This window comes from Microtus pennsylvanicus, chromosome 1 (genome assembly GCF_037038515.1).
Source record: "Microtus pennsylvanicus isolate mMicPen1 chromosome 1, mMicPen1.hap1, whole genome shotgun sequence".
Lineage (NCBI taxonomy): Eukaryota > Metazoa > Chordata > Mammalia > Rodentia > Cricetidae > Microtus > Microtus pennsylvanicus.
The window spans coordinates 122,921,918-122,949,915 of NC_134579.1; the positions used below are offsets into that span (position 1 = coordinate 122,921,918).

The window sequence follows — 27,998 nt, forward strand, 5'->3', positions numbered from 1 at the left end:
ATCTCTCCAGTGCCCCCTCCTCCACCTTTTGTGGTTCCCATCAGGCTGCCCTTATCCTGTCTCCCCCAAGTGCTCTGACACCACAGCCTGGTACAGCCAGACTCCAGGCCTGGTATCAGTTAACCTGGTGGCTTCACCCTGGGCTTCAGCCGACCTTTAGTGTAGACGGGAGAAGAATATGTGCTTCTATTTTTAGCCTGTGCCTATCCACGTGAAGGGGAGGGACAGAAAAAAAAGGAGGTAGACTAAACCATTCTCTTGTGAAAGTTCTAGAAGCTTAACGTCCTCTGTGGCTGTAGTGCAGTCTGTCTGTACCCAGGTATGTCTGTCTGACCTCTGCACATGATTACAAATGTCCCTGGGCCTGGCTACACCTAGACAATGGTGAAGATGCCCCCTGGGCTCCCTGAACTGCTCAGAGAAGGAGGGGGACCAGGAGAGGCTCAAGACTCCCACTGTCATCATGCAGGGCAGCTCTGAGGCCCAGGGCCCCAGCAGCCAGGCTCCCTGTCCCTGGCTGCCTCCTCCAGCTTGGTCATCCACTAAGTCCTGTTCTGTTTTGTTGGGGGAGGAGGTTGCTGGGGATTGATCCCAGGGCACCATTCATGTATGTTAGGCAAACATTCTACTATCAAGCTACATCCCCGCCCCCTAGCAAGACAATTGCTAGCAAAGGACTCTCACTGTGTCCTGAGCTGGCAGGAACCACCCACCTACCCATGTATGGTGTCATAAAACAGAGACAGGACGGTTGTCCTCAGACCTCAGCAGCCACTGTCATATCTGTCACATGCTCAAATCACCCTTGGTTGTTTAACTGTACTGTTTAAATTGACTGAGGCCTTTACTTAAGGGGGAAAAAGCAACACACCACTAAGCTTTGATGAGCTGAATATATTTAGTACATGGAATGAATAAATACACGAATATTAAAATGTCTCCCCCATGTTCCACCCTCGGGGTTCACATACAGCCCAAGAAACTCTCTCGAGGCACCCAGACCCCTGTAGAAACTGAATCCTGAGCAGGGAGCTGGGTGGGGTTTGGCACCAATGCAGAAAGAGGCTGCGCCATGGCCAGAGAGATATCTCAAAGTACCCCAAACACCCTGCAGAGGCGGCTAGGGCGTCCTGAGCTTGTGGGGACAAAGGGAAGCATGGCCCGTCCTCACCATGGAGCCTCAGGGAGGCTTCTCTAGTGCTTGGAGGCACTGGAGACACTGGTCCCCATAGTACTGCACCTGAGCCAGAGGATTACCTGATGAGAACCTCATTTCCAAGGAGGCTTTGGCTTGGGGGGGCCAGCCCCTTGTTGAGGGGCAGCTGGCCCTGAAACTTTGCCTGACCGTGACCTGGGAGTGACCAAGGGACTCCGAACAGTCATCCCTGACATGGAAGGCCGGGGACTCCAAGGTCCATTGGTCTGGGGGACACTGGAAGCTGGATGACCCATGCTGGCGACACTTAGGTGGCTGAGTGAATGGCAACGCCTCCGCCCCAGAGAGGAAGGAGCATCTAACCCCTCCTGGGATGTCTTCTGGGAGCCTGTTGCCACGCTGGGCTCTGTCCTGGAGGGTCCATCTGGGTGAATGGCTCGAAGTGGGGTCTCTCTGGGGCGAGGTGAGTGGCTGCCCCTAGGGGTGGCTGGTGGTGTCCAGAAAAGGGTCTGGAGCTTGGCAGTATCCCCTATGGCTGTCCGAGACCCCTCCTTGTTGGTGCCCTGTGGCCGGGAGCCAAAAAGGGACTCATCACAGTAGGAGGGGGTGTGGCCAATCAACCTAGGAAAGGGAAGAACACAGTGACCTGCGATGACACACCAGAGCGCTCTATAACTCCACTCCCCACCAGCTACGGAAGCAGCCGGAGCCTGCCTAGCACCCTTGGTCTCCGACACTCTTCAATAGGCTCATAGGCATCAATAGGTATTAGCCCAAGACAGCTGGGGCTTGTCCCCCTCTTCTTCTGGACACGGACATGTTGGAGAGGGGAGCAGTCCTAAAAGGGACCCTCATATGAACCCACCATCAAGAGTCCTAACTACAGCCACTCCAGAAGCCCTTATGAATACCCGTACATGTTCAAATCTTGTGCATCAAACGACAGACACCCTCCTGAATCTACCCTGCTCCAGATTGATGGAGTAATTAAGTCTGTTAAGCGCTAGGCAAACAGTCGTCACGCTGTTGTTTAGGAACAACAAAACTCTACAGGAGCTTGGGTCAGCAAGACGGCTCTGCGGGTGTGGATGCTTGTGGCCAAGACTGACAACCGAGTTCAATCCTCAGGATCCACGTGGTAAAAGGAAAGAACCGAACTCCTACAAGTTGTCCTTTGACCTCCACCAGTACACAAGCCTCACACACAAAAATAACCAAATACAAATGTACCTTTCAAAAAACTTTACATGGGCGCTGGAGAGATGGCTCAGTGGTAAAGAGCACTGACTGCTCTTCCAGAGGACCCGGGTTCAACTCCCAGCACCCACATGGCAGCTCACAACTGTATGAAGATCCAGTTGCAGGGGATTTGACACCTTCACACCAGTGCACATAAAATTAAGTTAAATAAACCATAAAAAACATTTAAAAACAAAACCAAAAAACTCTACATGAGCTCAGCAGAGATGCAATATTTTTTGCCCTGAAGTTCCCCCCCCCCAAGAATTTCCTTTAAAATATTTTAAACTTAATATTACTATGTGCGTATGATGTGGATATGTGGGCATGGTCAGAGGACAACACTGTGGAGTCATTCTGTCCTTCCTCCTTCGTAAAGGTTCCAGCAACCACAGGTCACCAGGCTTTTGAGGCAGGAGCCTTCACCCACTGAGCCATTCGCCAGTCAACACTATCACTGATCAAGACATCAATCGCAGCATTCGGCTGCTGTGCCCCGATATACCCCACTCCCATTTAATGGGGCATTCGTTCTATTATCTGAGTAAACTGGCTCAGAGAAGTCAGGATGCTGCCCACGGCCACACAGCAGGTGAACAGGAGGCTGTACCAGGTAGCCTGATAGCTCTGGTGGTCAGCTTCAGTTGTCAGGTTGGCCCGTGGGTGTGCCTATGACGGATCTCCCTCTTAGTACAAGTGTCTCACATGCATGGAAGTCTATGCACCCACCACATGTGTGTGCCTGAAGTGTCAGAGAGGGGGTGGGGTGCTCTGGGACCGAAGGAAAGGAAGACAGTGTGCAGTGGAGCAGGCATGCATGTGGCCTACTGCCCCCCCCCCCCCGCTGAGACTTATTATAGCAACAGCTGTGCAACCACGGACCACAACACACCCCTTCTGGCCTAAGTTGCTTCTGCAGAGAGTATTTTATCACAAGAAAAGAGACCAAGAAAGCCATCCTTAGTACAGGAGCGTACCCCCACCCTGTTACCTGTATTTGGTTTTCTTCCTTGGTGTGAGGTTTGGGGTGCTGCCCCTGGAGGGGGTAGACTCACAGTCTCTCTTAACCAGAGAGACCTTCGGTGGTCCTGGGCCCACTCCTGCCAATCTGTCACAGTTCTGCACCCAGGGTGGGTCAAAGGCTGGTGGAGTGGGCCGGGTTCCTGTAGGGCTGCCAAACAGGGTCTCATCCACATAGGACGCCCTGGCCTTGACCCTGTAGCTGCTGGGGCTGCAGTGCTTAAGGTGGAGTGCCTGCATTCCACTGTGGGCCAGTTCCACCAGGATCCACGCTGCAGTCAGTGGTCAGGTCAGCCTGCTAGACTCAGCCTCCAGGGCTCCCTGTGCAAACGGTGAGAGTAAGAGCGAATAGCAGGGCCAGATAAACAACGGAGGCAACCTGGAGTCTCAAACCCAGGGGCAAAAGGGAAAGGGGCTGGTCTTTCTCAAAGGAGGACTACCATTCAGGGGGCATCTTGAAAATGAATCACTTTCTTGCCCCTCCCCCATCTATGGTTTCTTGTCGCTCAAACTGGCCTGGAACTCACAATGTTCTATAGCAAAGAATGACCTTTAACTCTGATCCCTCCCTCTACTTCCCAGGTAGAACTGCACGACTGCCTGGCTTCTGAGTTTGAACCCCGTGGTCTGTGCAAGCTGCAGTCTAAGCACGCACTCCTGTCTTTCTAGTTGACAAGACAGGGGAAAATGCCATCAGCAAATATTTAATGAATAAACAGATACACACTTTTAGCCTACAGTGTATACTCAACAAATATTTACAGGACGACTACGGGCGCAAATGGGGATGGCACCAATCAGAAAAAGAAACTATGGTGGGAGGAGGTAAAGGGGGCTCCCAAGCCGCTGTCGCCCCCACGCCTACCTTGTGCAAAGCACGTTGCAAATGTAGTGCATTCTAGTCCTCGCCAATAGTCCTGTTCAGTCTCTTTAGATTAAATCCATTTTCCCGACCACAACTCAGGTTCCAAACAGCGGAGTACCGCGCACCAGTCACCCAACGAAGCTGAAAGCGCAGGCATCACCGGAACTCCGTGCTCGGCAATTTTCCTACCGAGGCCTCTGGTCAGCAAGCTCTGGCTCCAGCACAACCCCCCGCACAGCGCAGCACAGCACAGCACAGCAAGCGCAGTGGCGCCACAGCGACACGCGCCCACGCGCATCCCGCGCTGGGCAACAGGAGAGACGGCGCGCCCCTGCGCAGCTGGTACGTCCCTCGGTCCCGCCCCCGCGCAGATGGTACGTTCCGCAGGCCACACCCCAATCTCGTTGGTATCCTCCTTAGGCCCGCCCCTCGGGGGGGGTTCACCCTGCATAGTTGGTACATTCCTTAAATTCTTCCACCCGTTCAGTTGTGTCCCTCGGACTCGGCTCTCAATACAGTTGGTACATTCCTCAGAGCTTGATATTTGCAAAGCAATTACGTCCTTTGAGCCTCTATTCCCGTTCAGTTGGTACATTCCTCAGGTCCCCCCCACTAGTTGGTCTGTCCCTCAGGCCCCGCCCCGTCGGTGGAGCCACGTTGCCTCTCGGTTCCTCACGCAATTGGTTGGTTCCTTCAGGCCCCGCCCTAGGGGTGGAGCCCGATCGCAACGCTACTCGTGCGGCCCCCCCAGGCTCCGCCCCCGCGCAGTCTGTGCGTCCTGTAGGTCCCGCCCACTTCCGGGTCCGAGTGCCCGGCTCGAATGGCTGCCGGTAGAAGCGTGGGTCCCGGCTCGCGGTCACGTGCCGCCATGGCTCCGTGGAAGAAGAAGGGATTGAGGAAGCGCCGGACTGCGGCTTCTCAGGCACGCGACAGCGACTCGGAGGACGGCGAGTTTGAGATCCAGGCGGAGGATGACGCTCGGGCGCGGAAGGTAAGAGCACAGACTCTCTGATCGGGCCCTCGGCCTGTGCCCTTCCGCCTGTCCGTCTCACTGATTGTGAGCCCTCATTGGGTACCGTCTGGAGGGGGCTGGGCCCAGTTACCCTTCGGCCAATGGAAAGTGCAAGTGCGAAGGTCCGCCTGATTTTGGGGTGGTCTTAGGAGATAAGATAAATGAGAGGCCACCAGACCAGACCTCTTGAACTAAACTAGTACTTACGGACATTTGTGTGGTTCAGCCTTGCAGGCCCAATCAGCAGGATTGAAAATGGGGACTGTCTGGTTACAAATGTGTGCACGTGGGGAGAGGCGTGAGCGCCAAGGAGGCAGAAAAGTCTATGGTTCGTGACTCCCATAGTCTGCACAGCGGATGTATTCCTCCATTTCTCCTCCCCAGCTCAGTCAGTGCGCTGCACTCAGAATGTGCAGAAACAGCTAAAGGCACTGAGAACGCAGTTAGTCGTTGCCAGAGAAGGCTGCCCACGTGGCTCGGACCAAGGGCTTTGCTGAGGCCAAGTCCTGCACTGGCTGTGGCACATAAAGAAAGAAGTTACTGCTCAACTTTTTACAAATCAAAACCCAGCCTGCAGGTTCCGGGCGTAGCTCAGTTGGTAGAACGCTTGCTTAGCATGTCCAAAGTGCTGGATTTGAGCCCCATGACGACATAAAAGCAGGTATTGGGACACACACCCGTCATCCTAGCACCTTGGGTAGGAATGGTAGAGTCAAGAGGATCAGGAGTTCAAGGTCACTCTGGGCTATGTATAGTGAGCTGGTAAGAGCTCCAATCCTGTAATTTTGCTTTACGAAAAATGTAGAAGGTCCTCCATCCTGGGACACAAACATACTTACTTATTAAAGGTATGTCACATCCTTGATGTAAATAGGGCTGGGAGAGCAGCCAAGTCCATACTGTACCATTGAGCTTGTTCTCACTACCCCACCCACCCACCCCACCCACCCCACCCACCCCACCCCCCGCCGCCACCAAAAAAAAAAAAACACCAAGCAAAACCAATGTGTTTGTGCAGTGAAACCAGAATACTGCATGGGAAGCAGAGTCCATCAACTTGGAATCAATGGGGAAAGTCTCTTCCATTCCTCCCTCCCCACCTTTTGTTTTAGCAAGGTTGGAGACCAAACCCAAAGCCCTGTTTGTGCTAGTGCTGGCCTTGTATATGCTCTGTCAGATAGCTATATCCCCAGGTCTCTTTCATGGAATTTTGGCGCTGTTGTCTTCAAACAAAGCGGGAAGGACCCCAAGCGGGATGCCTGAACTAGGAAGAAAAATTCCAACGAGCAAAGTTTAACAATTGTCAGGAAAATTTTTTGCCTTATGTTAAGTTTTTGTATTTATATATTTATTTGCTGTGTTTTGTTTTGAGACAGGGTTGCACTGTGTAATCCAGGCTAGCCTTGAACTCCTGCCTCTACCTCCCAAGTGCTGGGATTAAAGGCGTGCACCACCACCATTCCGTCATACTAAAAAAAGTGTTAGACAGGGTCTTGTGCAGGCCTGGGTAGCCTCAGATTCACTGTAGAGCAGAGAATGATTTTGATCTCCTGATTTCCCGGCCTCCCAAGTGCTGGGATGACTGGTGTGCCACCCCACTCTTTCCAAGGCTGGAATAAGTAGTGTGGTGACCTCCCTCAAAGGTTTTAGAATTTAAAAGTTACTTGATGAATTTCACCAAAAGAAATCCAGTGAAGGAATTGGCTGTAGCAACACACCCGCCATCTCAGCACTTAGAAGATGGAGGCAGGAGGATTGGGAGTTCAGAAGGCCAGCCTGGGTAAAGGAGACCCTGTCTGGAAAAGACCAAAACAAAACAGAAAAGTTATACAAAGACACTTAAAGCATGTTATATATAAGTCAGAAAATAGGTTGAAAGGCCAGAGAGATGGCCCAGGAGGTAGAAGTGCTTGCTGATAAGCCTGGCAACCTGAATTTGATCCCTGGAACCAGGCTTGATGTAGGGGCAAAGAGATGGTTCATTGGTTAACAAACATTGGCTGATCTTTCAGAAGTTCCGTCATTTCCAAAGGACCTGACAACCTCTTCTGGTCTTCTTAGGTACTGCATGCACATGGTACACATAATCTACACTTGATCTTAGCCAAAAGGCCGAGAAGCAATTGGTGCACATAATCTATGCAGGCAAAACACCAATACATTTAAAAAGCCGAACACATGGCGCACATGTAATCCCAACAGGTGAGTCAGAAGGTGGAGACAGGAGAACCACTGAGAAGCGCACAGGCCAGCTACCCAGGAATGCACGACCAACAGAAACGAGAGACCCTGCTTCATCATGGTTGGGAGGGAGCAGACTCTTGAAAGTTGGCCGTGGCCGCCACACACCCAGGCCTTCACACCCATGGCATGTATCGTGCACACATACACTAATAATAAAATGTATAATTAGAACATAGGATGAGAACATAAGGTAGCACTTGTTCCGTGAGAACTCTGTTGAAGGAAATAGTTTATGTCTGTGTTCAGTGTAGTAGCCACCGAGCGTAGCATCATAAATACCTGTGTTTTGTCTTCTGCCACCAAATCCCTGGTATTTAGTCACGGAATATGGGTTCATCTCATGTTTATAGCTACATGACAGTAGCTTATAATTCTCTTCTGAGACAGATGAAATAATGAAACAAGATTCAAGACGAAAATGAGAAAGGAGTAGAAATAGGCTACTTAGGAGACTGAGTCACTAGGATCATGAGTTCAAGGCCAGCCTGGGCTATATACAAGGCTAGCCTGTGCAACTTAGTGAGACCTTGTCTCAAAAATAAAGAGTAGAGCCGGGCGGTGGTGGCGCACGCCTTTAATCCCAGCATTCGGGAGGCAGAGGCAGGCAGATCTCTGTGAGTTCGAGGCCAGCCTGGTCTACAGAGCTAGTTCCAGGACAGGAACCAAAGCTACAGAGAAACCCTGTCTCGAAAAACCAAAAAATAAAAAAATAAAAAAAAAATAATAAAGAGTAAGAAGAGGGCTGGGGTATGGTTTGATGGTCAAGGGTTCCATCCTTGGCACCACCAGAATAACAGAAATATTTGGGGGAGACGGGAGTCTTAACCAGTGACATAAGAAATTTTATAAGTAATAGAAAAAAGAGATAAATTATTATTTTAAAAAAATTAATCAGAAATTGGAAGTAAGATCCAAGCATAGTGCCGTATACCTTTGATGCTAGCACTCAGGAGGCAGAGACAGGTGGGTCTTTCTGAGTTCCAGGACAGCCGTGGCCACTCCTCAGGCACACTCAAGCTACTACAACCACATACACACACACACACACACACACACACACACACACACACAACACACACACGCACCCTCTGCCTTCAGCATCTCTCCTGGCCAAGCCTATACTTTGCACTGGGTCTTCCCACACTCACGCCCTTGACCTCAGTTTTTAGAAGGTGCCCCCAGGCTCAGGGAGGTGGTTGTACTGTACTTGCAAGCGCTGTAGATTTTCTGTAGACCCGATCTGTACCTCTGCCCCAGCCTGGTCCTAAGAGAGCTTGTTGGAGAACTGGCGAGCGTCTGGTCCTCGCACCCCTGTGGTCAGTTAGAGCTGGAGTCATGCCAACTCTTCATTCTTCCCTCGCAGCTGGGCCCTGGCAGAGCCTTGCCCTCCTTTCCTACCTCAGAGTGCTTATCAGATGTGGAGCCTGACACCCGCGAGTTGGTACGAGCCCAGAACAAGAAAAAGAAGAAGTCTGGCGGCTTCCAGTCCATGGGTGGGTAAAAAGGCTGGATACCTGGGGCCCTGGGGAGTAGCCTGGGGATGGGGGTGGGGTCATTGTGCCCTCTGTTCTTAGGTACTGACTTCTACCTGTGTGGTAGGTGTCAAATAGGCTGAGGTTAGAAATAGTCATCCACAGCAGGCCTGGAAAGGGGGCCAGCCATACAGGCACAGGAGGTGGCAGAGGGTTCAGTGTCAAGACAGGAGGATACTTTTGAAGAGATGGGCACGAGATGATGGAGTGGTGTCGGGACACCTGTGTGGGGATTACAGCTTAAGTGCTCTGCCCTCGATGCACAGGGCAAGGATTGAGACACCCACTGAGTGACTTTTAATAGCAATTAAAAAAAGGAGCTGAGCATAGTGGCCTATGCCATGACTGCGTAGCAAGAGACCCTGTCTCACAACAGTCAAAAATATCTGCAGCCTCAGAAGGTTATCATCTACAGTATGCAAAGAGTTCTTACAAATCAATAAGTAAAGAACAAGCCCAGAAGGAATGGATTGCAGAGACTGAATAGTTGGTTCATAAAAGCCTTCTAGATGGCTGTTTGGATTTAAAGCGAAGTTCTGGCTCTTGTTGATAATCAGGAGGATGAAGCAACGACATACATGTAGGCATGAAGATGAAGGGTTGACCAGAAAGCAGTTGAAGTCGTTTGCTGGTCTCTAGGCAGCTCTCCGCTGGCCCCCAGATCCTCAGTCCAGGTCTGTTAAGTCCTCAGGGGCCACTTTCCTACCTGTCTGACTCCATTTCCCAATATTCCTACCACACCTATCAGAGTGGCACATGCCTGTAATTCCAGCACTCAGGCAGACATCACAAGTTCACGTCAGTGTGGGGTACATCTCTTGGACAGAGAAATAAAGGTGACAGAATTCCAGCAGAGGTCAATTGAGGCATCCCTGCCACAGTTTGGTGTCTTACACTCCTTTAGCCTTCAATTTTTTGCTTTCTTTTTTTTCTGTGTGTTGGTGAAAACGATCTGGTGGGCCCTGACCACTCCCATGTCTCTCCCAGGCTTGAGCTACCCTGTGTTCAAGGGGATCATGAAAAAGGGCTACAAGGTGCCAACGCCCATCCAGAGAAAGGTAAGGAGCCGGAGGGCAATGGGTTGGGGCAGCAGTGAGCAGTGGCCATGTGACAGTTGTTCCTGGCCCCAGCTGTCACCTTGCTGGCCCTCTTCACTATGGCTAAAGCTGCACATAGCTTAGTCATTTCACTGAGGAGAAGGTTGGACCCAATGTCAATGTGGCTCTCTGCCTCTTGTCATACTGAACCTGCCAGGCAGCTCGCAAGTGCCCAGGGAGCCCCCAGCTTTCACAGTCATGAGACACAAGGTGGAGACCCAACTTGGGAGGCAGCGTCTCCCGACACAGGAGCTGGGGGTGTTCATTCCTGGACATGCGCTGACAGGCTTTTGTAAAAATAGGTCTAGAGACCTGGGGCTCACCCACGGCCGGCCATGCTGGGACCAGTCTGACACTAGAGACCTGGGGCTCACCATGGCCGGCCATGCTGGGGCCAGTCTGACACTAGAGACCTGGGGCTCACCATGGCCGGCCATGCTGGGGCCAGTGCTGACACTAGAGACCTGGGGCTCACCCGTGGCCGGCCATGCTGGGACCAGTCTGACACTAGAGACCTGGGGCTCATCCGTGGCCGGCTATGCTGGGACCAGTGCTGACTACCTCCAACATGTTTCTGACAGACCATTCCTGTGATCTTGGACGGCAAGGATGTGGTGGCCATGGCCCGGACAGGCAGCGGGAAAACAGCCTGTTTCCTCCTCCCCATGTTTGAGCGGCTGAAGGCGCATAGTGCACAGACAGGAGCCCGGGCCCTCATTCTCTCCCCCACCCGAGAGCTGGCCCTGCAGACTATGAAGTTCACCAAAGAGGTGCGGGTAGCAGGGCCTGGTGGAAAACTGTGAGGAGGCTGAGGTGGCAGGCCCTCATCTTTGACCCCTTCTCTCTCTCCACAGCTGGGCAAGTTCACCGGCCTCAAGACAGCCTTGATCCTGGGCGGGGACAAGTAAGGATCCCTCATCCCATGTCCCAGCTTCCCCGTGCAGGCACACCACTGTGCCTTGAGGGTTCCCTTGTGGGCCTGAGTTGCTAGTCACTAACAGCAGCTTCTCCACATGTTCAGACAGACTGGCCAGGGGACGTGGTGGAAGCTGGGACAGGGACAGAGGGTCCTGTCAGCTCATGGCGTCGGGCAAGGGAGTTTTGTGAGCTCCTAGTGTCATTCTCTGGGTGCCATGCTCAGGCTGCAGTCGTCTGTCCTACTCCAGCTTCTACCAAGGGATGTAGTCTGTGATTGTCGTAAAGCCTAACCTCAGGCTGGAGAGACGGCTCAGCGTTCTAGAGAACCCGAGTTCAATTCCCAGCTCCCACATGGCAGCTCACAACTGTAACTCCCAGGATCTGACACCTTCACATAGACATACATCCATACCAATGCACATAAAATAAAGTAAATTATTAAAAAAAAGAAAGCCTACCCTCCCTAAGCTACATGGAGCTAGGATCCACACTCCTACAGCTGCTCCAGGGGAAGACAGGAACAGGCACTTAGCCATCAGGATTCAGGGTTCTAGGTGGAACCGGTAGTTCCAGGCTCTGTCACTAGGTGGTGCTGTGGGTTGGCAAAGTGTCCTGAGCCTCTGAGGTTCTCCCTTGTGTTTCAGCCTGTCTCTGCTGGGGCAGTGCCTTGGCCTTTTGTCTCCCAGGAGCCATTTCTCACTTCCATGCCTGGGGTGTGTGGCCCATGGCGAGGTGTGGGGATGCTCTACTGTGATAGGGAGGGACAGTCTCAAAAGCTCTGTCCTCTCAGGCTGACCCTGCTTTCTACCCTAGAATGGAAGACCAGTTTGCGGCTCTGCATGAGAACCCTGACATGTGAGTTTGTTGTTGGGAGGAATGCTCTGGGGACCCTTCCCAGAGTGGCGTGGAAGAGACTGGGGGCTATGCTGAGCCCTGAGCCTGGGGTGACCTGGCTGGTATATCCCTTCTAGAATCATTGCCACCCCTGGGCGGTTGATGCATGTGGCTGTGGAGATGAACTTGAAGCTACAGAGCGTGGAATATGTGGTTTTTGATGAAGCAGACAGGTGAGGCCACAGATAAACCCCTGAGCAACTGTCAAGATTATCCCCAAGGCCCAGGAAGCAGAGAGAGGGGAGGCCACAGGATGATGGCCCTGTCCAGGGAGAATTAGATGTGTGTTTGAGTAGTCCCAATCCTGGGGCACCTGCACTAGTGATTTTAGGTTTACATCTTAGTACTGAAAATAGTGTTATAGTCAATGCTGGGCTGTACGCAGTGGCAAATACTTGCTTAGCATGCGTAAGGCTGAGTTCGTTCCCAGCACAGGAAGCGCAAAGCACAAACACACAAAAGCTTAACAGTTGCACACGACAGGGATTGTAGAGCAAGGATATCAAGGGTTCCCAGCTCCTTAGGGTGGAAGCCCTCTCCTGACTCTCCCTGCCCACAACTCCCTGCAGGCTCTTTGAAATGGGGTTTGCTGAGCAGCTACAGGAGATCATAAGCCGCCTTCCTGGGGGCCACCAGACAGTGCTGTTCTCCGCCACATTGCCCAAACTGCTGGTGGAATTTGCTCGGGCAGGTGAGCCAGTGCAGTGTGGGTGTGGTGCTGGACTCAGGGTGGCCTCAGATCAACTCCTCAGTGACCCCTGAGATCTCCACACCCCAACAGGTCTCACAGAGCCCGTGCTCATCCGTCTGGATGTAGACACCAAGCTTAATGAGCAGCTCAAGGTGAGGCAGTGCTGGGCCTCCTCCCCAAGCTCTTCCCCAGGCTCCTCAGGCTCTTCCCCAGGCTAGTGGCCTGCTGCGCCCTGCCCGCCCTTAGCCAGGAGCCCACACTGGCCACTCTCCCTGCAGACCTCCTTCCTCCTTGTGCGTGAGGACACCAAGGCTGCCGTGCTTCTCTACCTGCTGCGCAATGTCGTTAGACCCCAGGACCAGACGGTGGTGTTTGTAGCCACCAAGCACCACGCAGAGTACCTCATGGAGGTGAGTAGGGGCTCTTTGGGATGGAGAGACCCCAGGAGGTCTCAGACCAGTTTCATCCTGAACCTGGGTGGGGCTTTTGTCAAGGGCCATTTCACAGCACATCTCAGACACCTGGTGAACTGTCAGGGCCAGTTGTGTGAGTGCATCCACTGTTGGCACCTCCCCGCTGGTCTTAGTCTGCCTTTCTGTCCTGATCATCCACAGCATCTCCCGGTGGACCTGGATATTTTGGGGTGGATTTCCAGTGTGTGATGTGCCTGCTAGGCGTGATGCTCAAATGTTGGTGTGGTGTGCTCTTGACCTTTTCTGTGAATTCACACCTGTGCGATCTCACCTAGATGCAAGTGTTGGGAGTTCCAGCAGTATGGAAGGCTGGGGGAGGGGCTGACTAGCCACTGTCTCACACCCCATCAGCCACACCTGGGCTCTGCTGAAGACATGGGTGGCTGGGTCTTGCTTACCCAACATATAAATGGCGCCTTCCTCGTCCAAGTGTCTGAGACCAAAATAGTAACATTGAGAAAGCAGTTGATTCTCTCATGGGCTTTCTGTTTCAGGCTCAGTTCTGAATGGTGCATTAATCCTCTTCATTCTGTGAGGCACAGAAGACTGCATAATTTGCCCGTAGTCACAAAGCTCCCTTAGGGCAGCCCTCTTTATGTATTATACCCTTTGATGTTCCAATAGCCTTGCAGAGCTGGGGGGTAGTAGAGGTTCCGTTTATGCTGAGTCAGGCCAGCCAGCAGCAGGGTTGGGGTTCAAACCTGTGCATGGTGCCCCAGCTTCAGTCCAGCCTCCAGCCCTCGCTCCTGCAAGGCTCCTCTCACATCCCCACCTTTGCTCTGAGCAGTTGCTGACGGGCCAGGGTGTGAGCTGTGCCCACATCTACAGTGCTCTGGACCAGACGGCCCGCAAGATCAACTTGGCGAAATTCATACACAACAAATGTTCGACCCTAATCGTGACCGACCTGGCCGCCCGGGGCCTGGACATCCCCCTGCTGGACAATGTCATCAACTACAGCTTCCCTGCGAAGGGCAAGCTCTTCCTGCATCGCGTGGGTGAGGAGCTTGGCTGCACTGTTGGGTGAAGCGGGGACACTGTACCATTCTGGCAGCTGAGAATTTGGGGAACCTAAGGCCTTGAGCAGTGCTTACTGGGTGAACCCTGACAGCTAGTTCCCAGCTCTCAGAGTTTCCGTCCTTTTGGTATTGGGAACAGAACCTAGGGTGTGGCTCTGCCACAGACCACTCTGAGTTGTGTGCTGTGTTTGTAAATGAGATAGATTAAGATATGCGTGGGGGAGCAGCAGCTGGGACAGGGTTTCTCGGGCGTGCTCTGTATGTGACTGAGTGTGGCTGAACTCATAGGCCCAGCTGTCAGGCAGAGAGGGCAGTGGTGTGAGGATGGCTGCTGGGGATCTGGCTGTTGCTTCACTGTCAGTCACAGGAGACCCCCACTGTGTTTCCCGAGTCCCAGGCGTGTTCTTGCTGGTGGCTCCCTGCTGTCTCCAAGTTGCTATTGCTTTCCAGACAGCTGCCTCCCCATCTTGGGGGTTTCCAGAGCCCCAGGGGAACTCCTCAGGTGCCACATGACAGACCACTCCTACGGAAACCTGCAAATGAGGGGATGTGATGTTTGCCTAAGACATGGAAAAAAACGGTGGTGATTGTCTGTCACAGCACTCGGGATGAGGAACCAGGAGGGTCAGGGGTTCAAGGCCAACCTGGGCTACATAGACCCTGTCACAAACAAAAAACCAAGGAGAAATGTGATATCTACAATTTACTCAGCACAACATTGGGGTTGTGTTGGGTTACTTCTCAACATTGCTGCTTTTCAAGTCACTGTATACTATTACAGATGTTTTCATTTACGTCATTTATTTATTTATTTATTGGTTTTTCAAGACAAGGTTTCTCTGTGTTACAGTCCTGGCTGTACTGGAACTCGCTTTATAGCTCAGGCTGGCCTTGAACTCAAGAGAAATCCGCCTGCCTCTGTCTCCCAAGTGCTGGGATTAAAGGCGTGCACCACCACCACCCAGCGCACTATGCCATCTTTATGTAACTGTTTAATATACAGCATCATGATTACATTTTCCATTGGGGATATATAAATAAGCAGGCATTGCTTATGCCAGTAAAACTTTATTGTACAAACAAGTGGTGGGCCAGGTGCTCACCCTTTGCTCAGCTCTGTAATTCTCATCTGGTAGTCATGAGCTTATTGACCAGTCCTCTGTCCTATCACCTTTAGGAAGTTCTGGCCCAAACCTCTTTTTCTGGGAATTTGCGGTCTGATTATTCCTTGGGGAAAATCTTACCCAAGTGGGAGTGCCAGGGACCTGAAACACTGATTGGAAGTGGTGCTTGCCCCTGCGTTCACTCACTTGGGCTCTGCACCAACCCTTGCCACCCACCCTGTAGGTCGGGACGCAGTTCAGGAAAGGTTCTGGCCTGTAGGGCTCTGGTCCTCAGGGGGTTGGGCTCCCTCTGCTAAAACTCAGCTCCCCCGCTTTCCAGGCCGTGTGGCCCGAGCAGGTCGAAGTGGCACAGCCTATTCCTTGGTGGCTCCAGATGAGGTCCCCTACCTGCTTGACCTGCACCTGTTCCTGGGCCGCTCCATCACCCTTGCCCAGCCTCACCAGGAGTCCTCAGGTGAGGGGTGGCTGGACAGGTCTTGGGTCTCTGTGGAATTCCTAAGCACACAGGGGTGCAATGGTCTGGCTTTGGTAAGTGGCTGCTGGGTCTGACTATAGGAGATTCTGCCCACCTTGTCCTTGGAGATAGCCACAAGCGTCTGCTTGGGTAGCCTTGGACCCTGGGACTGTTCTTGGACTATTGTTGCCAGAGTTTGGGTCTGTCTGTGTTCCTGTGCATCCCAGGGTCTGACTGAACACGCCACTCTAAATGTCCCTATTGCTGTAACTGCTGTCCTGGGGTTCAGAGGCCATGAGGGAATAGACACAGGCTGACTCCACAGTGTGCCCTGTGACTGGCAGGTGCAGTTGGTGGAGATGGTGTGCTGGGCCGGGTGCCACAGAGTGTGGTGGATGATGAGGACAGTGGCCTACAGACTGCCCTGGAGGCGTCCCTGGAACTTCGGAGCCTGCACCGTGTGGCCGACAACGCCCAGCAGCAGTACGTGCGCTCACGTCCGGCGCCCTCACCCGAGTCCATCAAGAGAGCCAAGGAGCTGGACCTGGCAGGGCTGGGCTTGCACCCACTCTTCAGTGAGATTCTGCCGGGTAGAGCAGGTGAGGGTGGACTGGCCCTTCCCAACCCACCCTGTCCTCACACACTTCCTCTCCATCAGGTTCCCGGTTTGAGGAGGGAGAACTGCAGCGCCTGCAGCTGGTGGACAGCATCAGGAACTATCGCACCCGCACGGTGAGTCTTCCTTCTGCGCTTCCTGACGAGTCACAGTGGCTCTGTTGGCCACTCATAGACTCCGCCACCTGTTCCGGAGCGTTCCTTTGACCACAGCAGGTTTGGAGATCACCACTCAAGATAGATGGACTCCCCTTTAGGGAGTGCTGTGTTTTCTACCTTTCAGAGGCCTTTTTCTACCTTTCATGGCCATCCCCAGTCTTGACCTTCCCTACCTGTTCACTCCTGGGTATTCATGGGCGGGCATATGCTGTGTGGCTCATGTGCAGAGGCAAGGAGAGCCCGGTCAGGTGGCGAGTAACACAAACAGCCAGAGAGTGGCACAGAGGAATCAATGGTTTCAAAGCCGAGTGCACTTAGTGTGAGGTCTGGGTTCCAGCTTTTCCTAGCTGTGTCGCCTTGGATAAGACACCCACTCTCTCTGGGCCTCCCTCTTAACTGTGCAATACTATTATCAAGGGTCCCACCTCCCACGGTAAAGATTTGAGGAGTGCCCATACAGGTTTCAACTGGCATAGAGTGGGGGGGGGGTAAGCAGTGAATATGGAATCCCTTTTGCAGACCATCTTTGAGATCAACGCCTCCAGCCGAGATCCAAGCAGCCAGATGATGCGTGCCAAGCGGCAGAGGGACAGAAAAGCTATCGCCAGCTTCCAGCAGGGGCAGCAAGAGAGGCAGGAGGGCCCAGCTGACCCAGTCCCCCAGAAGGAGCTGCCTCAGAAGGAAGAGGAAGAGGAGGACATGGCTGAGAATGTGGAGGTGTGCACTGCAGGGGTAGCTGGAGCTGAGGGAGAGGCAGCCAGGTTCTAGCAGCCCTTGGGGCAGGCAGTTGTACAGCCCCATGTCCCCATCTCCTGTCTATGGAGGTGGGGCACAGCCTCAATTTACAGTCTGCAAGAGATGGGTGTGGAGACTAAGGAAGTAGGACAGCCACAAGTTCAAAGCTAGCCTAGGCTACAGAGTGATACTGTCTTAGGCTAGCCTAGGCTACAGAGCTTAGATAACCAAAGGAAGGGGCTGTGGAACTGGCTCAGCAGTTAAGAGCTATGCTGCGTGGAGTCTGTCAACATACGCCTTTAATCCCAGTCCTGGGGAGGCAGAGGCAGAGGGATCTCTGTGGGTTCAGGACCAGCCTGTAAATAGCAAATCCGTATACTGAGAACCTGTGTCAAAAAGAACAAGAAAAGAGCCCAACTGCTCCTGCAGGGATTGGAGTTCAGTTGTCAGCACCCACATTAGGTGATTCACAACTGCCTATAACTCCAGTTCCAGGAAATCTAGCACCGTTTTATGCGTGTGTGCACGTGTGCGTGCACTCATACACACATGCACACACACACGCACACACAACTAAAACTGAAAATAAAATCTGAAAAAAAAGAAGAAAGAGCCCCTTCCCCAACTGTTGTAGCTGTGGCTAAGCAGGAGCCTGAGGGCCTGGAGGGAGCAAAGCCCCAGCAGTGGTGCTGAAGGGTGGTGGAGGGTGGTGGAGTGATAGTGTACCCCACCGCAAGGCAGTGGCCTCCTCATAGACACCCACTCTGTCTCTCCTGTCTCACGGACAGCCACAAACCTCTGTGTGCATCCTCTTGAACAGAAGCATCCAGGGCTGAGTGGGGTCAGGGCCAGTACTGGAGCACGGTGCCATTGCCGGCGTCCGTTCTGTCCCTCCTGCCTGCACTGCTCTCCAAATCAGGGGCTGTTGTGTGTGCAGATAACGACATAGGGTCTGGCAGAAGAGTTTCCCTGGCAGATAAAAGGGGGCATCCTGGTCCCTGGTTCTAGTGGGGTTCCTCAAGGCCACAAGGATGACACTGGGCTTCTGTCTGCCAGGATGTCTTCACAGAGGTTGTGGGCCAGAAGCGGCCAAAGCCAGGACCCAACCAAGGAGCCAAGAGGCGGAGGGAGGAGGCTCGTCAGCGAGACCAGGAGTTTTATGTCCCCTACCGGCCCAAGGATTTCGACAGTGAGCGGGGGTGAGTGTGAGCTTGTGGCATAGCGTGAGGTGCATAAGGAGCATCTGGCCCCATTAAATCTCCCTCTTGAATCTGCAGGCTGAGTGTTGGTGGGGCTGGAGGGGCCTTTGAGCAGCAGGTGGCCGGTGCGGTCCTTGACCTGATGGGGGACGAGGCACAGAACATGACCCGAGGTCATCAGCAGCTCAGGTGGTAAGTGAGCAGCAAGTCCAGGCAGTCCCTGGGTGCGGCCTTCTGTGTTTCTGTTTGCTCAAGGATTGGTGGCTCCTTGCCTGCCCATCTCCTTGGTCCACTATGTTTGGTAGCTGGTATTTCCTTGCTATGCCCATGAGGACTCTGATGCTGCTTCACAAACACAGATGTCTGGGAAGCGGTGTGGGATCAGACCCCAAGTCCTCAAACCTCACTCTCTTGAGACCTGGGCTGTCCAGGAAAGGTAGAGAGGTGGTCGAGGAACTTTGAGTGTCCCATGCAGGCAAGTGTGACTGACTTCCTTTAATGCTCTGCTGGTTACATACATGTGAGGGCAGGTGAGGGAACAGGCTCCCCTGCAGTAGACTCCATTTCCCTCCCCCTCAGGGACCGGAAGAAGAAGCGGTTTGTGGGGCAGTCAGGCCAGGAGGACAAGAAGAAGATAAAGACTGAGAGTGGCCGGTATATCAGCAGCTCCTACAAGCGTGACCTGTATCCCAAGGGACAGACAGAGATGCGGGGGGCCGGGTGGGCTATAGAAGGGGTTTGTGTAGGGGCGGGACTGGGTGGCTTCCCTAGCAACCTTCTATAAGAGGCCTGCACCCAGCTCGGAAGCTGCAGATTACTTCCTTGACGAGGCTCTCAGCTACCAGAAGTGGAAGCAGAAGCAGAAAATCGATGACCGGGACTCTGAGGAAGAAGGGCCATCCAGCCAGCGAGGCCCTGGGCCCCGCAGAGGTGGAAAGCGAGGGCACAGTCAAGGTGGGCAGGGCAGGTGGTCTGGTCCGAGGGGGAAAGCCAGGCGCTATGAGGTGCAGGGGTGAACATGGTCAAGGCTAGGACCTGCAGACTCTGCTCATTAGCAAAGCCCCGCCCCGTCCTCTGAAACAGCCCCGCCCAGCATACCAAGGTCACTGGCCTCTCCCACTCAGCAGGTGGTACCTGGGGTAGCTAGTAGTGGGGTGGACAATGGATGGTTCCCTGTGTGGGGCCATGTGCACACCTAAAGAGGTCCTGACCACTTCCCACCTGGAGTGCCAGTCTCCACGGGTTGGGATGCGATCTCTGTGGTAGCCATATTGGGCTGTTGGCAGCCACTGTTCAGGAAGTCCCTCTGTAAAGCTGGCATCAGCGGCGGTTTTGATACTGGAAATGTGGACTGGGCAGGGTGCCAGGTCACCGGGTTTAGACTCTAAATTGGAGCCTGGCTCAGTCTCTGTGGGTCAAAGACTGAGCTCCCCAAATCTCCATGCTGACAGGTGGGTCCCTGCCCCGAGGTGCCCCCAAAGGCCGCATGCGCTCAGAACTCAAGACCAAGGAACAGATCCTGAAACAGCGACGTCAAGCCCAGAAGCAGCGCTTCCTGCAGCGCGGGGGCCTGAAGCAGCTTTCAGCACGCAACCGCCGCCGAGCCCAAGAGCTGCGCCAGGGCGCCTTTGGCCGGGGTGCCCCCTCCAGGAAGGGCAAGATGAGGAAGAGGATGTGAGGAACCAGACTTGGCACTGGAGCTTCCTGGTAGCCCCAGAGTGGACGTGAGCGGAGCTGCCGTGTGCTGTTGGCAGAGCCCCTGCAGGAACCAGTGTCTGTGAGGAGCAGTGCTGTATGGTCACAGAGAGAGCACAGGCTGTGTTTGACAGGATGTTGGGTGGGGTCTTGAAGGATGCATAGGAGTCTACTAGCAAAGCTCAGCAGACAAAGCCCGGAACCTGCAGCTCAGCTGCCACTGCTTCCATGAAGTCAGGGATCAGAAGTCATGGCCATACAAATGTGGGCCCTGGCTGTCTCCGGCTGGACATTGGGTTTTAATGTAGTAAACCTTTGTGCAACACCGCTAGTACTCAGGAGTGTGGTTAACTTGGGGTGTTGGAAGGGAGACTTGCAGGTCCCAGCTTTCGTAGTAGCTGAGAGCAGGTGGCTTCCACTGTGTCCAAGATGAGAAGAATGAGTCTCTGGTGCGGTTGCTCGACAGCGCAGGGCTGCTGTAGGATGGAGGCGGCACTACCCTTCTGCACGTGAAGGTGAGAGCCGGCCCGCGCCAGCCTCGGGTCCTTCCTCCCACTGGTAGCTTTCCCCACCCCTTGCTTGAGGGCCTGGGAAGGTCAAGCATCCCACAGCACCTGGACCTCACAGGCAGGCACACACTGGGGGACTACCATTTTGACCCCACTGAGCTGATGCTACCAACAGCCACTTACTGCTTGGACCCACCTTGCTTAGCAAGTGCCTATCTTGGAGTACATCAGCGTGGCTAAGCTTGTCTGTGCCCCCAGCTGGGAGGGAAGCCTGTCCCCAGCCTGTGAGGTGGGTGAAGGGCCCAGCACAGCTGTCAGCCCCACTGACGGTAATCTACTTAGTTGAGTGTCCTGTGGGCTGGCACAGCTCCATCTTGCCCAGGAGGAAGGGTATTCAGAGAGCCGTTGCTTTGAGCCTGTACACCAAGAAATGTGGGACTCAGTTCCTCAGGTCTCCTTCGCTGCTCGTCTGGCCGGACTAGGATACCGTGGCTGTGGGCTCAGCCTGGGCAAGGCTGGCCAGTGTGGCTGAGAGGTCCATGATAAACAGCTTCACCTGGGGGCAGGGGTGACATGGCCAGATCACTTCCTGTCCCCACCCCACACAGGGAGGCTGAGGGCAGTGGTGGGCCTGGAAACACCCCGGGGGAGGCATTGATGGTGTCCAGTACAGCCTCCCAAATGTTTGTCTTGTTTACTGTCAAGTACTGCTCAGACTTGTTCTCTAACTCACGGCAAACCTTCCTGCCTCAGTCTCCTGAGAATACAGGTGTATGCCACTGAATTGTTTATTTTGTTTTTTTTTGTTTTTTTGTTTTGTTTTTTTTATATTATTTATTATGTATACAATATTCTGTCAGTGTGTATGCCTACAGGCCAGAAGAGGGCACCAGACCTCATTACAGATGGTTATGAGCCACCATGTGGTTGCCGGGAATTGAACTCAGGACCTTTGGAAGAGCAGGCAATGCTCTTAACTGCTGAGCCATCTCTCCAGCCCCCTGTTTATTTTGTTTTTGAGACAGGGTTTCCCTTTGTAGCGCTGGCTGTCCTGGAGCTCACTCTGTAGACCAGGCTAGCTTCGAACTCCCAGAGATCCATCTGCCTCTGCCTCCAGAGTGCTGGGATTAAAGGCCTGAGACACCATGCCCAGCCACTGAATGATCTGTAACCACTTTGCCAGTTTCCAGCTGGCTCCCTGCCAACCCAGTGTCCCACCACATCAGGTGATATTTTCCTTGGATCAGGCTTGTGTGTAGCCATCTCCATGGTGTCCTTTATGTGGTGCTAGTTGCTTATTTATATGAACTTCACCGACACCCATAGGCCTCTGCTGTGAACTGAGGGAAGCTCCCAGCAGCCTGTTGGACCCTCTTCATGACCATCACCTGGGTAAATAAATATTAAGGACACAGCACCAAAGGGGGAAAAAGCAGAATAGCCATCCCTAGGCATAGCAGTGACAGTGAGGCCGGGTGACAGTTCATCACTGATTCCTGGCCTGGAGTGTGGGCAGGAGAGGCCCAGCGTCCTTCCCCGGGCCTTCTTCATAGAACAGAGGCATGCTGAAAAGGGACTAACTCAGCCAGACCAGATGCACAACCCACCTGTGATCCCAGCACTCAGAAGATGGAGGCCGGGGTGTGTGTGTGTGGAGTTCAAGGTTATCTGCTACCTAGTTTGGGGTAAGCTTGGGCTTAAGTATGAGACCCTGCCAAAGACAGCCTGGTTCACATGACGCCGGGACCCTCTTGGACTTGTGTGCATCAAAGCCAGGGCAGCTCAGACGAACTGGCCTCGGTGACTAGCCAGTCCTGCAAAAGGCACACAGATCCACTGGCTGTCGTGGCGGATACAGTCCAGGCAGCCGAGTGTGCGGCCAGGAAGTCACTAGACCCTTAACCCTGAGGCGTCCCAACAGTGGGGGCTGGGTAAGAAGCGACACAGAGAGCCTCACCTCCTCTAGCTGCCCCTCGGTGTCCTCCATGTCCAGGGCTAGAGGCTGACTCTGGCGCAGGCGCACAAGCTGGTACAGGTTGAGCACAGCCATTCGAGTGCGTCCCAGGAGCAGCGTCTTGGCCGCTGCAGTGTTCTGGATTTGAGTCCACTTGGATTCCTACAGAACGCACATGCAGAGATCGCTATAAAGTCAGGACCTGGTCCTGGGGTCTGGGAGGCTGCACCACCCGACAGGTGCACCCATGTGTTCTGTGGGGCGGGAACAAGCACTATCTGGTACCCTTGACAATGCGGTGCCCCAGCCCTTGTGGTTAGCTCAGCGGGTGTGGCCACTCCAGCCCCGGGGACACTCACCCACTGCAGTGTGCGCTCACGCGCTGCCTCCAACTGCTCTCGCAGCTGTGCACGCTGCTGGCCCAGGCGCAGCAGCTCATCCTGCTTCGTTTCCTGAAGACGATACAGCTGAGCATGGGTCTCGTCCAGCTCCACCTGTCGCTTGCGCTCTGCCAGCTTCAATGCTGCCTGCGTGTCTACCAGGCCATCAAAGCGCGCCACCAGTTCCGGAATCTCCTGAAACTGGAGAGGGGACTTGCATGGCCTGCAATGCCCCTGTTCTCCCCACCTGACTTAGCCAACACCCCTCAGAAGCGTCCTCCGTCCAGATGTGTCATGGGACACCTCAGGCCCTGAAGCAAGGATGGCGGGATTTGAGTGAGTCCTGTTCATGACCTTCTCGCCTCCATTATCAAACCTAGCTGAGCTGGCTAGGCGCCACAACTTTTCCTTGACACCACTTGTTCATTCAAGGAACTTTACCAAGGCTGTTACCTGGAATGCCAGCACTTGAGAGATTGAGGCTGGAGCCAGCTCAACTACATACTGAGTACCTGGTTAGCTTGGGCTACAGAATGGGACCCCATCTCAAACAAATAAGGCAAAACAATACAAAGACAAACCCAAAATAGAGCCGGGCATCGTGGCAGCACAAGGCTGAGGTGAGAGGAGTAAGGTGAAGGTTTTGGAGCAGTGGTGGTGCAGGTGGTGGCGCTCACCTTTAATCCCCAACACTGGGGAGGCAGAAACAGGCGGATCTCTGAGTTCAAGGCTAGCCTGGTCTACAGAGTGAGTTTCAGGACAGGCAGGGCTACACAGAGAGACCCTGTCAAGGGTTCAGGGAGTTGAAGGGTGGCCTTAGCTATGTAGGGAACTCAAGACTAGCCTGGGCTATATTCTCACTTCTCAACAAATCAACTAAACACGTGCGCGCACACACACACACACACACACACACAATCTCTCCCCCAAAGCTAACCTTCCACAAATAATAAAATTTATATTATTATCTGTCCTTTGTCTTTCTGTTCTGTATCTCTGTCTCTGTCTCTCTCTCTCCACTCTCTCTCACACACACACTTGACTGCGTAAGGACAGATGAACCTTTTGCAACTTTTTTTTTTTTGACCTGTAGTATGAGGTTGTTGCCAATAACAGGACCCACTTGACCGGATTTAGAGGATGACTGGAAAACAAAGCGCATCCCTGGTATACCGTGAGGTGGTGTTTCTTGTACACAGTCAGCACTGACTAGAGCTTCAGAACAAAGCAGTCCCCACGCCCCCAGCGCCGCTCACCTCCGGCAGCTGCTCCAGCACGCGCTCCAGCAGGCTCGCGCAGGGCTCCAGGCGCCGCAGCCTGCGCTGCAGCCGGGCGCGCTCCCGCCGCAGCTCCTGCAACTGTGCGCGCAGCCGCAGCGCCTCTGCCTCCCGGTGTCGCACTCCATGCCCCTCCTCAGCTGCTCTCCGCTGCGCGCGGCCTCGCCGGGCCTCGGCTTCCTGAGAGGAGGATGGAAATCAGGGAACCTCAGGACTCGCGGCCTCCACCAGCCGCGACATTCTCTCTCTTAGTGTAGACTCGCGGAGGTATGTTACTGCTCCTCCTCCACCCTCTGGCAATCTGATTTCCCCACTTCAGGAGGCTTTTCTAGGTGGGGGCCACTCTAGAGTGGCAAGCAGGAGCCCCTGTGATCCACCTCCGGCCCTCAGCATTCACTGACCTGCAGGAATTTGTCAAAGCGGATGAAGGACTCCTTCAGCGCCTGCTCTTTCTGTTCCAGCTGTGCCCAGCGCTGGCTCAGGGTGGCCATCCTGCTGTGGAACTCCTTGAAGTGGGGTGCAGTTAGAGGTGTCAGGTCGCCTAATGTTCCCAGCTCCCTGGATCACATCCTATATCCCCCTGTGTGCTTTGAATGCTAACTCCCAACCTTTTCACACTCTTCTCTTCCAGACGCTCCATGTTTCAGCTACCTGACCCTCTGAGCTTTTTTTTTTTAAATATTTATTTATTTATTATGTATACAATATTCTGTGTGTATGCCTGAAGGCCAGAAGAGGGCGCCAGACCTCTTTACAGATGGTTGTGAGCCACCATGTGGTTGCTGGGAATTGAACTCAGGACCTTTGGAAGAGCAGGCAATGCTCTTAACCACTGAGCCATCTCTCCAGCCCCGAGCTTTTTTTTTTTAATTTTTATTTTTAAATTTTTTATTATTAAAAATTTCCACCTCCTCCCGTTTCCCTCCCCCTCCCCCTCCTCTCCAATCCAAAGAGCAGTCAGGGTTCCCTGCGCTGTGGGAAGTCCTAGGTCCTCTCCCCTCCATCCAGGTCTAGGAAGGTGAGCATCCAAACTTTTTTTTTTAATATTATGTTTTAAATTGTATATATTTAGGGGAGAGGTGCGTGCATGTGAGTGCAGTGCCTTCAGAGGCCAGAAGAGGGCGCTGGATCCCCTAGAGTTGCAGGCTGTTGTGTGGCCCCTGATGTGGGTGCAAGGACCTGAACTCGGATCCTCTCTAAGAGCAGTCAGGGTAACAACGGCTCATCCATCTCTCCACTTCTGTGACCTTCTGAGCTTTGTCCATGAATTCTGGTTTTTGTTTTGAATGTCCCCCTTTCCTGCTCTTTCTCCTTTCTTCCTTTGCTGCATTATCTGGTTTGCCCACCCACAGTCCCTAAGCCCTCCCTCCCTCCCTCCCGTCCTCCAGGAAGTCCTGCTTGTCCACTCTCACTGGGGAGTAGAGGTTCCCCCAGAATCCGACAGCCTTTGCCCAGTGCCTTCCCGCTCGGCAACCCCTACCTGGACGCCTGTTTTCCTCTCTTGACTGTGAAACTTCAGAGGGCAAGGGCCAGTGCTGAGCACAGCACGCAGTAGGTGCCAAGTGTTCTCACTAGATCTTCCTTTGATAGATAGGAACATCAGGGCTCAGAGCAGACTCACCCCAGACTGTGTAACCTCCATTGGGCACCACCAGTGTGTACCTGAGGACACCCCAAATTTCAGCAACTGAGGCTCACCTCCTTCTGGACCTGCAGACCCTGGTCCGCAGCTGCTAGCTCTTGCTTCTTCTCCAGGAGACACAGCAGAGGTGGAAAGTGAACCACATTCTGCTCTACCGGCTTCCTGGAGGGACCCAAAGAGAAGGAGGTTACAAGAAGAAGATTTGGAGCCCCAGACTCCTGGGGGTGCCTGGAATGGCCCCACTCACCAACTTCTGAGTTAGTTTTTTTTTTGTAGGTGGGGTTAGCCTTGAACTAACTTTGTAGCTGAGAATGGCCTTGAACTCTTGATCCAAAACCTCTACCTCTTGAATGTTAGGATGGCAGACATGAGGCTGGCATGCCTACTGGCTTTCGGGTTTTTAAATTGTTCACAGGTTTGCTGACCACTTGTTCTAACCAGGCAGTGTACCTAGTCAGAGTAATTGCAGTCATCAAGAAGACAGACAGGTGTTGCTGGAAACTACACACCCCGGGACCACAGACAGCTAACACAGATAATAACAGCAAACACTGCTCCACCACACGGTGGGCCCTGGCGTGTAAAGTTCCGTGGGCCAGAGGCAGTTTTCAATACGGAGTCAGGAAGTCTCTCTGAGCAAAAGATATCGGGACAGGGCCACAGGGAGCGGGTTGTACTGCCAGCTGCAGGGCACAGAGTCCAGGCCAAGGGAACAGCCAAGAAAGACCCAGGATCCCAGCGAAACACCTGGGTTTGCGTCGAGAGTTGAGAGGGGAGATGGCGGGTGGAAATTAAAATCAGAGCTGTCCAAAGTCAGACAGTGGCGGGCCATGGGGGAAGAAGACCTTGGCAACGACTCTTGGTGAGATGGTAGCCATGGGCAGGCTTTGAGTGGAGTAGAAAATCCTGTGGCTGCTGTGAGGAGCTGGGGACCATGTGTGCTCAGTGGTGGGGCTTAGGGACCCCAGAAAGAATGTCATTCTGATCAGGACGGGCAGGAATGACAGGTGAGGATGGATCCATTCTGGTTACAGCTTGACGACAGAGCTGATGGAGCAGGGCAGGGTGAGAGAGGAATAAAGATGAACTCTGACCTCTGTAGCTGTAAAGGTGTCACTTGGAAGGATGACTATAGGCTGAGCAGATGGGGTGTAGAGACTACTGGTCCCTGCTCTGACCGCACAGAGAGGGGGCATTCCTCTGTGGGGAGTGGTCTAAGAGAGGCTGAGTGTGGGCGCCTGGCTCTCCCGGAAGGATGGGAAGGAGTCAGACAGAGTCTGACTGGTCACTCAACTGGCTTGCCCAGCTCTGCCAGCATCAGAAGTGTCCACTCCTCCTAGTTTTACAGATACCTACTTTTAGGGCCAGGGTGTCCCACTGTGCCCAAATAAAGTGTTATAGGGCTGATATCCTTAAAATGCCACTTCTCCACTCCACAGCAGCTCGCTGGAAAACTCCTTTCCACCCTGGTTCAAGGATTTCATCTCTGTAAGATACTGGCCAAGGCTGGGGCAGGAGCAGGCTAGCTATCCCAGGAGCCCAGTCACCAGCTGGGCTCTAACAAGACCTTGGGGGAGACGTGTAGGGAGGGGAGACCTGTAGGGTCTGAGCTAGAGATTCTCTTAGGGCCTTTGCAGTCCACCACAAGACTGCCCAAAGGCTGCAGGGACTCCAGGAGAAGGGATGACCAATCTGTCTACTCACCCCCCCTCTCACCCCACCCACCCGCTCCTGGCAGCACTCACGCAGGCGCTTTCTCTTGGAAGACCAGTCGGAAATACTCCTCCCATGCCACTGCCATTCACCTTCAGGTATCTTCAGCCGCCTTAGCAAAGTTGAGGGGCATAGACGGAGAGTGCTGCCCCTGCCTGGAACTCCCAGAAGCCCAAGGCTGAGCGAGCCCTGGTTGCCTGGGGCAGCCAACAGCGCAACATTCTGTTGCCAGGTTGCAGCCTAAGACCCACCCCTGATAGGAACAGACAGCAACCAGGAAGGGAGGGGATGGCTGTCCCCTATCTAAATTTGGATGCAGCGCAGGACATGGGTCTTGGGTCAACATTTCCTTTTCTGGGAGGTCCGTGTGTAGCCAAGCCTT

The 27,998-nt window shown here is 53.6% G+C and overlaps 3 protein-coding genes across 4 annotated transcripts; 1 reads left to right on the forward strand and 2 right to left on the reverse strand.

Moving 5' to 3' along the window:
• Window positions 1–879: 879 nt before the first annotated feature.
• Window positions 880–4,576, reverse strand: Rita1 (RBPJ interacting and tubulin associated 1). Its single transcript, XM_075982151.1, has 3 exons — window positions 4,281–4,576; window positions 3,387–3,736; window positions 880–1,777 (listed from the first exon to the last, which is right to left on the reverse strand). Exons 2-3 carry the CDS (start codon window positions 3,653–3,655, stop codon window positions 1,270–1,272), a joined length of 777 nt encoding a protein of 258 aa, XP_075838266.1. The 5' UTR covers window positions 3,656–3,736; window positions 4,281–4,576; the 3' UTR covers window positions 880–1,269.
• Window positions 4,577–5,057: 481 nt separating this feature from the next.
• On the forward strand, window positions 5,058–20,468 carry Ddx54 (DEAD-box helicase 54). Its single transcript, XM_075982135.1, has 20 exons — window positions 5,058–5,271; window positions 8,900–9,029; window positions 10,056–10,126; window positions 10,747–10,935; window positions 11,020–11,069; window positions 11,897–11,938; window positions 12,055–12,150; window positions 12,547–12,668; window positions 12,759–12,820; window positions 12,947–13,078; window positions 13,929–14,139; window positions 15,604–15,738; window positions 16,083–16,313; window positions 16,397–16,470; window positions 17,032–17,229; window positions 18,304–18,446; window positions 18,525–18,638; window positions 19,026–19,130; window positions 19,285–19,400; window positions 19,898–20,468. Exons 1-20 carry the CDS (start codon window positions 5,101–5,103, stop codon window positions 20,122–20,124), a joined length of 2,619 nt encoding a protein of 872 aa, XP_075838250.1. The 5' UTR covers window positions 5,058–5,100; the 3' UTR covers window positions 20,125–20,468.
• Window positions 20,469–20,599: 131 nt separating this feature from the next.
• Window positions 20,600–27,744, reverse strand: Cfap73 (cilia and flagella associated protein 73). 2 transcript variants are annotated; one of them, XM_075982147.1, is made up of 7 exons: window positions 27,649–27,744; window positions 25,960–26,065; window positions 24,663–24,767; window positions 24,241–24,441; window positions 22,964–23,185; window positions 22,608–22,766; window positions 20,600–21,206 (listed from the first exon to the last, which is right to left on the reverse strand). In XM_075982147.1, the coding sequence occupies exons 1-7, from the start codon at window positions 27,702–27,704 to the stop codon at window positions 21,129–21,131; spliced, it is 927 nt and encodes a 308-aa protein (XP_075838262.1). In that variant the 5' UTR covers window positions 27,705–27,744; the 3' UTR covers window positions 20,600–21,128. The 2 variants fall into 2 exon arrangements, with proteins under 2 accessions (XP_075838262.1, XP_075838261.1); XM_075982146.1 differs by lacking the exon at window positions 20,600–21,206 and having other exon boundaries at window positions 22,330–22,766.
• Window positions 27,745–27,998: the final 254 nt, after the last annotated feature.

What these genes read in the sequence shown, in the direction of transcription:
- Rita1 (XM_075982151.1), bottom strand. Translation starts at nt 3,655, where the DNA reads ATGCAGGCACTCCACCTTAAGCACTGCAGCCCCAGCAGCTACAGGGTC. An exon ending in AGGAAGAAAACCAAATACAG is followed by an intron (nt 1,778 to 3,386) that starts GTAACAGGGTGG and finishes TCCCTTTCCTAG; the next exon opens with GTTGATTGGCCACACCCCCT.
- Ddx54 (XM_075982135.1), top strand. Translation starts at nt 5,101, where the DNA reads ATGGCTGCCGGTAGAAGCGTGGGTCCCGGCTCGCGGTCACGTGCCGCC. An exon ending in GGGCTTGCACCCACTCTTCA is followed by an intron (nt 16,314 to 16,396) that starts GTGAGATTCTGC and finishes CCTCTCCATCAG; the next exon opens with GTTCCCGGTTTGAGGAGGGA. An exon ending in AAAGCGAGGGCACAGTCAAG is followed by an intron (nt 19,401 to 19,897) that starts GTGGGCAGGGCA and finishes CCATGCTGACAG; the next exon opens with GTGGGTCCCTGCCCCGAGGT.
- Cfap73 (XM_075982146.1), bottom strand. Translation starts at nt 27,704, where the DNA reads ATGGCAGTGGCATGGGAGGAGTATTTCCGACTGGTCTTCCAAGAGAAA. An exon ending in TTCCAAGAGAAAGCGCCTGC is followed by an intron (nt 26,066 to 27,648) that starts GTGAGTGCTGCC and finishes GGGTCCCTCCAG; the next exon opens with GAAGCCGGTAGAGCAGAATG. An exon ending in TGCTGGAGCAGCTGCCGGAG is followed by an intron (nt 23,186 to 24,240) that starts GTGAGCGGCGCT and finishes TCCCCTCTCCAG; the next exon opens with TTTCAGGAGATTCCGGAACT.